At 48.7% G+C, this 13597-nt stretch overlaps 1 protein-coding gene and 1 long non-coding RNA gene across 3 annotated transcripts; one reads left to right on the top strand and one right to left on the bottom strand.

Moving 5' to 3' along the window:
* The first annotated feature begins 2526 nt into the window (after positions 1–2526).
* On the top strand, positions 2527–10800 carry OTUD3 (OTU deubiquitinase 3). 2 transcript variants are annotated; one of them, XM_066334394.1, is made up of 8 exons: positions 2527–2711; positions 3387–3535; positions 4307–4419; positions 7842–7964; positions 8632–8757; positions 9316–9412; positions 9654–9835; positions 10166–10800. In XM_066334394.1, exons 1-8 carry the CDS (start codon positions 2539–2541, stop codon positions 10337–10339), a joined length of 1137 nt encoding a protein of 378 aa, XP_066190491.1. In that variant the 5' UTR covers positions 2527–2538; the 3' UTR covers positions 10340–10800. The 2 variants fall into 2 exon arrangements, with proteins under 2 accessions (XP_066190491.1, XP_066190492.1); XM_066334395.1 differs by lacking the exon at positions 4307–4419 and having other exon boundaries at positions 3387–3474.
* A 677-nt stretch (positions 10801–11477) lies between these two features.
* On the bottom strand, positions 11478–12761 carry LOC136370799 (uncharacterized). The gene is made up of 3 exons (XR_010745238.1): positions 12488–12761; positions 11599–11953; positions 11478–11562 (listed from the first exon to the last, which is right to left on the bottom strand). It is a non-coding gene; the product is annotated as an uncharacterized lncRNA (long non-coding RNA).
* Positions 12762–13597: the final 836 nt, after the last annotated feature.

Genomic DNA, 13597 nt, shown 5'->3' with positions numbered 1-13597 from the left:
TATTTGCTGAGAAAAAGAAGGTTTGTCATAAGCAAACTTCATCAAAGTGCCTGAGCACTGTTTCTGCTGACATGGCATGTGTTGATGCTTGATGGACTTTTGGATGACCCCAAATTTTAGACCCTGAGTATCTCTCAGTTGCAGAAGTTGATATCAAAGTGCAGAAATGTTTGGAAGTCCACTGCAAGACTCGTTTATCTTTAAAAAGAGAATTTTCTTTTGCATTTCACTCTTGTCAGCAAGTTCATACTGTTAAAAAGATTGGGCAAAGTAGAAAACAGACGTGCCACTATGGCAATAGTTTAGAAGCTTCAGATTTGCTCAGTCAGTTTCCATGTCCAAAATGGAAATGTGTTAAATTTCTTAATTCCTAATTATTAGAACAATGTAAAAACACCTTGCAGATGTTTGAAGTTGGAACAGACACCAAGAAGGACAACTACACTCCTAAAGTAAAAAGTTTAAAACTAGTTGGGATGAATCTACGCTCCATGTCTATCTGCTCAGTGTTCTACCACTGAGTGGGGGTGACTTGTCTGTGTCTTTTGTCTTATGTGGTGAAAAAAAGAGTTTTTTGTTGTCCTCCATTGACAAAGTTTTCAGCCAAGCCCTGATCCAGTTCTGCTTTGTCTCTGGTGTCACGAGTGATGCTCCCTGGCTGGCATGTGCCTTGTATTTATCTGAATTGCTCATAGCCCATTAAAGCTCCTCAGCCTAATTACTGCCTCATTAATCATTTGCAATCAGTTTATATACTCATGCTGTTTTCCCGCTTTTAGTGTGTTTGCAAAAGAAAATATGTTTATACTGAATGCTTTGTATGGAATCATTTATAGCAGGAAATAGATACAGAAGAGCAGTTGTGTCATTCCTGGTAAATCGTCATGTGTCAGAAGCCAAACATCCCAGAAGATCCTGGGGCTACTCCTGTGAGCTTCTCCCTGTGCTGAGCTGTGCTTCAGGTTGTCCTGACTCTGGACAAGAGGAGCAGAAAAATCATTTACAACTTAAAACTTGCTGTGATGTGAAGCCTCTTGTTGTATTCCCGGGACTGTTTTGTTTGCATTCCTCCCAAAGCTGTTTGGATGTGCCTTCTGAGCTAGGAATTAGCCGTTCATAGAATCCCAGATTGGTTTGGGCTGGAGAGGATCTTAGGGCCCCCTCTGCCATGGGCAGGGGACACCTTCCACTATCCCAGACTGCCCCCAGCCCTGTCCAACCTGGCCTTGGGCAATTCCAGAGATTCAGGAGCAGCCACAGCTTCTCTGGGCACCCTGTGCCAGGGCTTCCCCTCCTCACAGGGAGAAATTTCTTCCCAATATCTCATCTATCTCTGCCCTCTGCCAGTGGGAAGCCATTCCCTGTGTCCTGGCACTCCAGGCTCTTGTAAATAGTCTCTCTCCATCTTTCCTGTCAGCTCCCTGACAAGAAAGGTACTGAAAAGCTGCAATTAGGTCACCCTGGACCCTTCTTTTCCCCAAATTGAACAATCCTAATTCCCCCAGCCTTCCCTCCTGGGCGAGGTGCTCCATCCCTCTGCTCATCTTGGCCTCCTCTGGACTTGGCCGATGTGCAGCAGTTCTGACAGGATTGGGCAGTTTCTGTCACGATAATACCAGCAGAGAAAACCAGAGCCACGGGCACAGCGACGCCCTGGTTGGTGCTGCTGCTGAGTGATTCCTTTAACTGGGTGCTGTGGGACAAATGGAAGAGCTAAAGGGCAGGAAATCCTCCCCAAGAGCCCTGCTCCACACAAATCACCCATCTTGCTGTGCCCCTTTTCCAGCATCCTGTGAGGAGCCTCCCTCAGTGCTAGAGGAAGCAAGACGTGGAGGTTCCGTTTATTGCACTTATCACATTTAATTGATCGTTGCTGTCTCAGCTCCGCTCCTGCTACTCTCAGCCCTGTTCTCCTGGTGCCACCTCGCGGGTAGTCCATCTGCTCCCCTCCCGGAATTGCCGCGGGTTCCTGCAGCAGCGGTGGTTTGGGGTTCAGCACACACGCTCCGGGCCGGTGTGTGTGTGTCCCGGACCCGCCCGGTCGTGCTGCAGAGCGGCCGCAGAAAGCGCCCACCCGTGAGGCCAGGGCGGGACATCACTGTGAGCGCCGGGAGCCGTGCTGGGCAGCGGAGAAACGCTCCTGGGCGGGGGGAGTGCAATTAGAGGCCAATTAGCCGGAATCCGGCAGCTTTTGGCACAACATCGGCGATTTGTGGCGCTGCTTTCCGCAGCCTCCCCAGCCTTTTCCCGTGGACACGCCGCTCCCGGCGCTTGGCTGCGTCGTCCGCTCCCGCTTTTCCAGCCTCAGTTTTCCCCCCGGACCCCTCCGTGCCCTCTCCCCTTCCTCCCCTTCCCCCCCTCCTCCTCCTCCTCCGGGACCCCCAGGCCGGCGGGCGCTCACGTGACCCCGCCCCGGTGCCGCGGTCACGTGACCCCGCCCGGTGCCGCGGTCACGTGAGGCCCGCCCGGTGCCGCGGTCACGTGAGGTCCGCCGGTGCCGCGGTCACGTGACCCCGCCCGGTGTCCGGGCCGCCGGGGATGTCTCGCAAACAGGCGGCCAAGGCCCGGCCCGCCGCCAGCGCCAGGAAGGGCCGCCGGCCCCGGCATTCCCCCGCCGGAGCGGCCGCGGGCCCCGCTGCGGGCCACAGCGGCGGCCTCGCCGGGCAGCTGCGGGCTCTCGGCCTCAAGCTGCGGGAGGTGCCGGGAGATGGGTGAGCGCCGCGACGGGTGTCCCCAGCAAACCGGGGGCCGGCGATTCCCCGGACATCCAGCCCTGAAGGCTGAGGGTTTCCTCCTCCCCGGGTGATGGGAGCCCGTCCCCGCGGCTGAGGGCTATATCGCTCCCGGGGGTGGGGAGCCCGTGTCCCCCGGGGCCGAGGGTTTTCCCCTCCCGGTTGAAGTGGGCCCTGTGCTCCGCAGGGGTGAGGATTTCCCCGCTGTACCCCTCAGGGATGTCTGCTGTTCTCTGCGGTTCTGTGGGGCCTGACGGCTCGGTCAGTCCCCAGCGGCCCGAGGGCTCCGCTGTCCAGTGGAACTGAGCATAGGAAGGTCCATGAATGTTCTTATGGAACACTTTCACCTCTTTGTTTTCTGTAAGGTGAAAGGGTCGTAAACGTTTCTGCTGAGAAGCTGGTCCGTAGGGCATTGGTTTGTCCTTTGTCGCTTTATGTCCCTCCTGTGGTGTCAGTGTGACCGGCCCAGCAGATTTACCGTGACACGATCACTCAAACCCGTTCTAGCAGCAGCAGCCATTCCAAGCACAGGGAGTGAACTCTCCTTGGCATTCATACCCTAAACCGGGCAGAATGAGCACAGCCCCTCTCCCTGTGACTCTGTATTCCTTCTGCTGCCTCAGACACACTAACCCCTCATTTCCCTCTCGGCAGCAACTGCCTGTTCCGGGCCCTGGGGGACCAGCTGGAGGGGCACTCGCGGAACCACCTGCGGCACCGCCAGGAGACGGTGGAGTTCATGGTGAGGCAGCGCGGGGACTTCGAGCCCTTCGTGGAGGATGATGTGCCCTTTGACAGACACGGTACGGCCTCCGTGGGGTGTCCTGGGAGGCACTGCTGTGCCTTGGGCTTGGATCTCCTCAGAGCAGCTCCTAACTAACCAGTTCCTCATCCCAGAACTACCTTAGGGCTCCTCTCTAGTTTTTAGAAACAGGGAGAAGGCTCATTTACAGTTATGGCTGTTGTAGTGCTGTGGGAAGGTGAGCTGTTGTTCCGCATTGAGTTTGTCCTGGAAATTATTTAAATGTAGGGGAAATTTGGAGAAGGAAAGAGAGACCAGAAAGACAGGGAGTAAAAATTAGGTGTTTTCAAAAGGAACTTAAGAAAAAGTGTCCACTTCTCCTTGAATACTGGTGGGGATTTGGCTGTTTTGGTGAGTGGCTGATTTCTTTGGGTTTCTTCCTCCTTGCATTCAGTATTTCCTCCTGGGAACCGAGGGGGAGATCCAAACCAGAGGCAAATACAGCCTGTGATGTGCCAGGTACCATGCAGACACTGCATGAAAGTGGTTTGATCACTCAGTATGTGGCATTCCTCCTTCTGAGCTAACAGAGACAAGTGGCCTTGCTTAGTCTAAGGGTGTAGTGCCTTTTTTAGAGATTTCTGTGGTCCTCTAAATGCATTAACTCATGTTGCAGCCAAATTCTTGCCTCAGCACTCACTGTTTCACAGGTGGGATTTCCCTTCCAGAATTTCTTGGGCTTGTGTTGAAATCTCACCCTTCGTTATCCCTCCACTGCTTTTGGAAGTATCAGAAATTAGGTTTCAACTCTTGTGAATGTTTTTTCCTTTAGTTGCCAATTTGGCCAAGCCTGGTACTTTTGCTGGCAATGATGCTATCGTGGCCTTTGCAAGGAACAATCAGATGAATGTGGTTATTCATCAGCTCAATGCTCCACTGTGGCAGGTGAGAAACAAAGCTTCTACATTTTGGCCTAATTTTTACCTGAGGGATATAAACAGTGTGGGAAATTCCTGATTTATTAAAAAAGAACAGTAGCTGAAATTATCTGGACATGGTGCAGAGCTGTGCTTGGGTTTTGAAGAGGGGAAACACTTGAGACTTTGGCTAGGAGGAGAGGGAAGGAAAGAAAACAGTGAGTGCATGAGAGGTGGGTATGTGGGGGCAGAGCAGCGTGTTTTACTTGGGCTTTAAGCTATGAGCTTCAGTGCCATCCTCTGTTTCCTGAAGATCAGACTGCATTTGAGCTGAGTTTTCCGACAGGAATCCCAGAATGGGTCAGTTTGGAGGGGACCACACTGGATCATCTGGTCCTGCTCTTGAGGCTGCCCAGCCCCAGCTCCCTCAGCCTTTACTGGGCAGAGAGATGCTCCAGGCCCTTCCTCATCTCTGCAGCCTTCACTGGCCCTGCTCCAGGAGCTCCCTGTCCTGAGGAGCCCAGGGCTGGACACAGCACTCCAGGTGTGTCCCAGGGCTGGGCAGAGGGGCAGGGTCACTCCCTGACCTGCTGCCAGTGCTCCTCCCAGTGCACCCCAGGCCCTCATCGGCCTCTTGGCCCCCAGGACACTCACTGACACTGGGACCCTCAGGTCCTTCCTGCAGAGATGCTCCAGCAGGTCACCCCTGCCTGTGCTGGTACTGGGGTTGTTCCTCCCCAGGGGCAGGACCTGCATTTCCTTTGTTGAACTTCAGGCAGTTCTTCCCTGCCGATCTCTCCAGCCTGGTGAGTCCTTCTGAAGGGCTCCACAACCCCCTGGAATTTGAGCTAGGCTTAAGGAAATCTGTACAGTAAGATTCAGGAAGATGAAGATGAAGGTATAGCAGGGCATGCACTGTGTTGGTGTAAAGCTTCACCAGTTCTTCATGGGATGGGAAGCTTAAAGTGGTGCTTAATCAGCTCCTGGAAAGGACTATGTGGTGTGGTTTCACTGACAGAGGGGCACTGAAACAAGTAATCCATCAAGTCCCCTGTTTTCCCTTTATTGTTATTTTTCCATGGCAGGTCCACACTGGAATGGGTCCATGGTCAGTCTGCCTGGTCACTGAGCAAGTGAGAACCTGTATTAAAGTCAGGGTTGTCTCTGGCCTCTCTTTACAGACAGAACCAATGAAGTATGTAGATTAAACAGGGCAATAAAGATAAAAAACCAGATGAAAGCTGTAAGTGACGTCTTAAATACATTTAAAACAGCGTCACGTGGATTCCTGAACTCAAATTTAAACTCTCATTTATAGGCAGCCATGGGCAGTGGGACATGTGGGTGAAGTACCTGTGCAGAGGCAGTGACCCTGCAGGGGAGGTCACAGGGGTGGTTTTCATGTATTGTTCCTCAGGGTTATAATTTACTGGGATTTTGATGTCCTTTTGAAAACCTTGGTTCTTTAATCTCCTCTCATTGATGGTGTTAGGGTATCAGTACAGAGTTTGTGATGAGGTTCTGGCTTGCCTGAGCAGTGTTAGTGAAGGGTTGTCTCAGGCCCTTGAGAATGGTGTGAGTTAAGAGAACTGTGAGTAGTTGTAACATGATGAAAAGCTCTTTGCAGGTGGACACCTCTGCATGGAGTTTTTTTGGTCTTTGACCACCCCTTAATTTTTTTTGATAATGACTGTAAATTATAGAATTGTTAAAGTTGGAAAAGACCTTTACAATCATGGAGTCCTACTGTAGACTCAAGTTAGCTGAGATTTGTAGGTTATTTTATTGGCTTTTTGGATAACAAGCTGGCACTTTTTTCCCCTCTGTTTTAAATCTGCAGCTCTCATTTACTTACCAGTTTCAGTGTGTTCATAAAATCAGAGAATCCCAGGTTGGTTGGGATTGGGAGGGACCTTAAAGCTCATCTGGTGCAGCCTCTCCCATGGGCAGGGACACCTTCAACTATCCCATATGGCTCCAAGTCCCGTGCAGACTGGCCTTGGACAATTCCAGGGATTCAGGGGCAGCCACAGCTTCTCTGGGCACCCTGTGCTGGGTCCTCCCCACCTTCACAGGGAAGAATTCCTTCCCAGTATCCCATCTATCTCTGCCCTCTGTCAGTGGGAAGCCATTCCCTCTTGTCCTGGCACTCCAGGCCCTTGTAAATAGTCTCTCTCCATCTTTCCTGTCAGCTCCTTCAGGTACTGTAAGGTCACAATTCTGAAGCCTTCTCTTCTCCAAGCTGAACAATCCCAATTCTCCCAGCCTTTCCTCACAGAGAGCTGCTCCATTCCTCTAAATAAATTTGGTGGCCTCCTCTGGGCGCACTCCAGAGTGGAAAGAGGCTTCTCTAATGAGAGCTAGATAGACTAATTTTCAAATCTTTCAAGAGCTTTGGGATTTGTTAGATACCTATTCAAGTCTGACAGAGAAATTCTTAAAATAAATCTCAACCAAGTTTCAGTTTTGAATAACTGAATAGGATAGAAAGCAGGAGTTAAATATAACCAAGTGTTGAGTTGGAATGGAGAATTATTTGTTGGAAAACCTGAAGTCATTAGTGCAGCACAGTCTGCAGCCAGGGCTGAAAGGTGACTTGGTGTGTGTTCTGGGAGCTGAGATAAGGCAATTCACAGACGTAAAAGGGTTGGGAAACTCTGGAGCCCTAAAGCAAGGAGTTCTAGTCCTTTGCTTGCTGACGTCTGCTCCAGCCTACATCTTTGAACTTGGGCTGGCAGGTCAAGCCAAACTGGTCTGCAAGTGCAGGGGGATTTTCTGCATTCCAGGCAGGAGCTGGAATGCTGTGTAGCTCTTATCTAACAGTTTGAGACACTGATAATCAGGGTAGGAACTATTCTCACATCAGTACAGATAATACTCAGAGCAGGAGTTTTCTGTGGAAACTGCTGTAACTTGGTGCTGATAAATCAAAGTGACATTTGGTTGTTAACAGTGCTCCTGAATGGAGTTAATAACTTTCTTTAAAAAACAAAACACAGCTGCTTGGAATGCTGTTAAAACAGCATCTTGTCCCAGCTGCAGATCAAAATTTACTCTGAGTGACTGTTTCCACTGTTGCTGTCACTTGAATGACCTCTCTTCCCTCATATTTGAGGGTAAAATGACATGGTACATTCCCTGGGAGCTCTTGCTGAAGTTGGTTCTGGGAAGATGATCGGAAAACTGATAGTTCCTTTGGAAAGTTCAGGAAATAGTTCTGAGCTTTCCACAAAAATATTTTCATTCCACGTTTTGTTTGTTTTGATGTAACTGCCCAACATTTCACATCTGGCTTTCAAACCTTCTTCTCTTCCTGTTTCAAATGCTCCAGCAACCACCTCCTTGCTTCCTTCACGGTGTTTGCTGTGGCTGCAAAACACGAATCCTGTGAAAAATCCGATGCTGGAGTCGGTTCCAAATCCTGATGTGCAGTTTGTTTGTTTTGTTGAGATCCGGGGCACGGACAGGAGCGATGCCAGGGAGCTGCACATCGCCTACAGGTACGGGGAGCACTACGACAGCGTCCGCACCATCAGCGACGACTCGGAGGCTCCAGCCTACCTTCGGATGGAGGTGGGTTGTGATGGAATGAGCCAGCTGGGGGTGACAAACAGAGCTGGGGAATGCTGCCAGTTGATTTCCACTCTGGTTTGGGGTGGAGGGAAGAGCTGTGTCTCTGTGTTGTGCTGGGAGAGCAAAGCGCTGAGGTTGTTGTAGCTCATGCTGCTGGCTGTCCCAGGAGGGGCTGTGAAGGAGGATGTCAGTCTCTGGGCTGGAAATGAATCCAAAGCTGATGCTGTGATGTGAGCTGTCTGGAAGCAATGTCATCTAAATGTTGTAGTCATGCACCTTAAATGGAAAAACAAAGAGAAGGGAGGAAAGAGCTGGTAATGCAACAGTTGGATGTAGTTGTCCTCTTCATATCTCCCATTTTGCTGTTGAGGAGTAATTGTGCTGTTGCTTGAGGTTCTCTGCACACAGCTGAGGTGTGGTATTTTATTAAAAATAATGCATTTCAAAACCTGTTTATTGTTATTCATGATGTTGCAGTACACTGGAGTTTGTTCAGCAGTGCAGGAGATGTGGGAAACTCGGTGATGGTGGAAGTTACACAGTTTCCAAGATGGTTTGACACAGGATATTCCCGAGAAAAGTGTGGCACAACAACTACTTTTATTTGGATGTCTGACTTCTTTGGATTGCATGATTGTATGATCTGCTGGGCTTTGCTCTTCTTCAGATGCTTAGCAAGAACGATTTGAATAAAGCAGAGGAAGTGAAGCCACAGAAGAGCAACTCTGAAGATGAGACTGAAGTGGAGATGGAAGATGCTGTACAAAAAGTCTGCAACGCAACTGGGTGTTCAGTAAGTGTCAAGGAGCCTTTCTGTGCTTCATGTTCAAACCTCTTTGATACATGGAAGTAGTCTTGGGAAAAATTGTAAAGAACACTCATCTTGTACAAACTTGAGTACCACAGGCATCAATCAGGGTGCATCTCATCCTAGAATCAACCCTTAAATACAGGTGAAATACCAACTTTTTTGTGGATGCCTCATAATTTTGGAAGGTTTGTTTTGCAGCTCTCCTAAAATTCACTTGGAAACAAAACCTGTGAGTTCTGAAATCCTTTGGGGGCATTGAAGATCCCAGATAACTGGGTAATCTGTGACTCTTGGCTGTTGGCACTGTGCAGGTGCCTAGAGTAGAAAGGGCCAAGAGGGAAACTTGCACTGAAAACAGTGTATATGTTTTTTCTGATATCTTTAGGAATTTAGGGTTTTCCCCCTCACCCTTTCAGAAATGAAGCACAGACCAATGATCATAAAAGCAGTAACCCCCTCTCAGTGGTGCAGGTATTGTTACGTGAATGTAGGTCAGAGATTTGAACTTCTTCAGTGTTCTCCTTCCCCTCTTGTGGACAGGACATTGATTTGGTAAACCATGTTCTGGAAGTGGAGGACTACAACGTGGAATCTGCTATACTTACCATCTTGCAGATGAAGGAAGGAGAAGGAGTAGGTGAGTGCACAGTTTGTCACCTGGGGATTTGGGTGACCGTGATGTTGGTACTGGGGGCAGCAGCAGGACAGGTATGGTTTGTGTGCTGCCACCTCAGCCTTCTGTGCTCAGGAAGGTTGTTAGTGAGGGCAGCTTCAATCCAGCTTCCAAAAAACCCCAGGACTTCTGGGAAAGGGAATTGGCTGACAGTGTGACAGCTCCTGGGCAAAGTGTGTCTGAGGAAAACCACTGCTGTTGGCAGGTCCTGAGGAGCAGCAGGAGCCCCCAGGCAGGGAGCAGAAATCCTGCAGCGGGACACTATGGGAAGAGAATGGAACTGGTTCAAGAATCTTTGGAAATCAAAGCTTGCATCAAGGTGAAGCAGAAAATGACAAGGGAAAAGCTGGATCCAGAGAAGAGAACCGAGCCAGCAGAAACCCAAAGGTATGTGAGGGGTTTGGCAGCAATGTGAGCACCCTTCAGTGATTGGGGGATGCCTTAGCATTGCTTACTCAGCAAATCTCTTCTCCTTTCTCCTTCTCTCTTCTCCTTAAAATGAGCTTCTGCTCACTGCATTTTGTCACTGCTGCAGCTGTGACATTTTCTGGTGACATGCAGCACTCTTCCCAAAACAACTCGGAATAAAGTCCTGCTAAATAGTTAGGAATGTCCTCTGGCAGCTGCCTTGGTATCTGCTTGTCTCCTTCATTACTCTTCCCCAGCTGAGCAGAGCACGTGTAGTTTGACCTTTGTGTTTTCATCCTTCCCTTTCAGGTAGCCAAGAAACAAAGGAAGGAGCAGCAGCGGCTGGAGAAGAAGAAGCGGCAGGAGGAGAGGCACAGGCAGAAGGTCCTGGCCACCAAGAGGGACAATGCAGACAGCAGGACAGAGGCAGACCCAGCCAACCATGTCACCCTGGTGAAGGCCATGGCAGCCCTGAACATATGACTCAGTGCTCTGATGAGAAAAGCAAATAAAACTGATGGAGGCAAAATTCCCCCAGGAGAATTTCCAGGCACCCGTGGTTATCCTGAAATCCATCTCTGCTGGGATTTCCAAGCACGAGAGAACTTCCTCTTCCTTTGCTTGTGAGGATGACAATTGCTCATTGATTCTGCATCAACCTGTGGTGAGAAGAGTTGTTTAAACTTAACAGGAAATAGAGACTTGGGTCTGTAATCTTGGAGTTAGATGAAGGTGAGAATCCTTTCTACATACAACGGTGTCAGATTTGTTTTGACATATCTTGATGTGCCTGGTCCTTTTTTTTTTTTTTTTTTTATTTGTTTATGGCTGGAGGAGCTTTATTTTACCTTGCTGTCAGGGAAAGCTTAACAAATCTCAACTCAGGAATATCTCTGGTGGTAAATATTTTTCTATTTAAATTCAAATAAAGTAGAGGAACAGAATCATTTTCAATGCAAAGTGTGTCAGCCAGCACTGTCTCAAACATGACATTCCTCTTTTGTTTGCCAGGCAGGAATGCAGTGACAAGTTTTAATCTCACTAGAACTGCTGGCATTGCACTGGGCTGGTTCAGAAGTGATGAGTACATGGAGGGAGATGGGGATTGCTGTATCCATGCTTGCTGAGCTTTGGGGTCAGCTCCTTTAATGTGCAGGGGGAAAAACAATAATCCCAGTGGACTCATGAGAATGCAGAGCTGATTCTTCCCATCTGATAAAATGTGACAGTAACAGGCTTGTAGTTTCTGGCGAGTGTTGTTACTTGGACACCTGGAATCTCATCCCATTTGCCATGTTCAGAGTTCCTGGGCTACTCCAGGGCTTTAGTCCAAGCCAGGAGCTGGATAGGTGTTAGTCTCCAAATGAAACTAGTGTAGCCAAAAGACCAAGAGTCCTGGGAGGAAGCTTCCAAGCAGCAGTGATCCCTGGAATACCTGCCTATTTCACTTCATAAATCAAGCTTTTTTCAGGGCAGGATTTTTTCCGTTTTAAATTCCGTTTTGGTGAGGTCACCAAGTAGGATGTACAGCTTGACTCCTGTGATATTTTCCACTGTAGGACTGAGAATTTGGATCGAGCTGAAGGGACTGTGGGATTCAACCTTTGATTTATGGCTCACAGTGTTTCAGCTCCACTCAGGTTTTTGGGCTTCTAACAAGCACTACTTGAAGAAAGTACATGTGCGCTTATACACACAGGAGACACCTCATATATATATACACTTATATACACAGGAGACACCTCATCAGCCAGGGCAGAGGTGAAAGGAATTTTTTAAAAGTAAGGAGTGTTGCATTTGAAAAATTTATCTGTGCTTTAAAGTTTTTAAATCAGCATGGAAATATAAATAGGTGGGTTTTTTTACTGAACTGTGAAGAATTGGGCTGGTACTTGGTGTGCTCTGCTCTGGGTTCTTCCAGGAGCTCTCCTGGAAGAACTGGTGATGTAGGAATTCCTTTTTCTCCAATACAGTCATTTTTACAGTAGTGGAAAAAGAGGTGAGTCACAGCTTAGTGGGGAGAGAGTGCAAGTTTCTTCAGGGCGTGAGGAGTTGTGACAGCAGATTGACAAGGCAGTGTAGGTGTAGCTGTGTCACCTGTTGTAACAGTGTGTCTTTTTGCAGTGCAGCTGCAGCCTTTCTAAATCCCAGTCAGCCTCTCCACAGAGAAACTGCTTAAGAAGAATTCAGGCAGCAATCCAGCTCACACAACTACACGTTACCAGGCTGGTTCAGCAGAGGGGCAGAAGGCTCCCAGCCCCAGAGCAATTCCCAGCAAACGTTTATTCCAGTGAGCTGAAGGTGAATCTGGAGGCCAAGAGAGTGAACATGGGGTTTTCTTTAGTTATATAGACCCTCAGGTTCGTGGGTGGAACAAGGGGCAGGGCAGGGGGCAAGTGACGATAGGAAAGAGAGGAACACAACACCAAGCCCCATGGCCAAGGGGAAACAGGGAAAGGGGATGCCATGGGGTGGGTGATGGACCTACGAAACCCAGGGAGAAGATTGCACAATGTCTGCAAGGATCCATGGGGAAGAAGCCTTTTTTTACAATCTGAGTTATCTTTAATCTTCACTTTTCCAGGGAAGGGCAGTTGGAAATTCCTTTAATGGCTTGAGGGTCTCCACAGCCTGTGTCCTGCCCTGTCCTGTATTTTGGTGTGAAAGGCAGATGTGTTCTGCAGGTTTGAAAAGATAAGAATTTGCAGTTGTGCACTGTGAATAAAAGGTTTGTTCTTAATGAATTGGATTTTTGTCCTCTGGAGCCAAAGCTGATAAGAGATTTGTTGTTGGCTGGAGCCTGAGAGCTGTGAATGGAGTTGTCCTGGAGGCTGAGGTGGGAACTCAAACTTCATCTCATCGTGTGCAGGATGGAAGGAGGGGCTCTGCAACAGCAGCACAAACAGCAGAGGGAGAGACTGGCCCTCAGCTTGTGGCCTCTGATGCATGGAACAAAATCTAGGGCTGAAAATGCTTTCATTTCCGAGTGTAATAGGATTTAAATAAACAATGTGCTGGGTTCATAGATCTTGACAAATCAGTCAAATTCCCTTTATCTTGCCAGGGTGGCTTTGTGCCTGCACAGCCATTCCATGTCCAATGATGTTAAAACTGATTTTGTCTGTTTCACGTTTTCCCCCTTGAAATTTCCACCTTCCCAATGTATATATATTTTTTTCCTAGGGAATCCTTGTGCAGCATTCTTCACAGAACTGAGTTTACGAAGTGAATTTGCTTTATAAACAGGCTGTGGATTTTCCTGGGAGGAGGAAGGGAGGCAAAAAACAAGAGAACAACACCATGATTCATACATAGAGTGTGTTTACTCCTTGGTGGAGCTGAGTGCTCCGTAATCCACGGGCCAAGGATGGACAATGGGCACTGGATATTCCCTTGGGCTTTGGGGAACATGACTGTTTGTTCTTAGCTGCTGGCTGACAAATCTGAGGGTGTTTTGGCTGTTTCTGCAGCAGGGTCACTGTGAGCCTCTCAAGGCTGAATACGCAGCAGGAAGATGCAGAAAACCACTTTCTCTGCAACCTGTTTCCCACCATCATCTTCCCTGGACTTATTTTCCCAAATCCTGCCCCTGCAGGTCAGGAATTCAGTTGAACTGGAAGTTTTAGGCATTTAGGCATGTTCTGGCATCCATAAGGATGTCTGTTTATGGGAAGGGTTTTCTGCCTGTGCTGCTCTGTGTCTCCTGTCCCATGTTCCTGCTTAGGAGCTGCCTTCTGGTTT

The sequence above is a fragment of the Sylvia atricapilla genome, chromosome 22 (genome assembly GCF_009819655.1).
Source record: "Sylvia atricapilla isolate bSylAtr1 chromosome 22, bSylAtr1.pri, whole genome shotgun sequence".
Taxonomy (NCBI): Eukaryota; Metazoa; Chordata; class Aves; order Passeriformes; family Sylviidae; genus Sylvia; species Sylvia atricapilla.
Note: the sequence above shows the minus strand (reverse complement) of the source record. Positions and strands in the feature narration are given on the sequence as shown.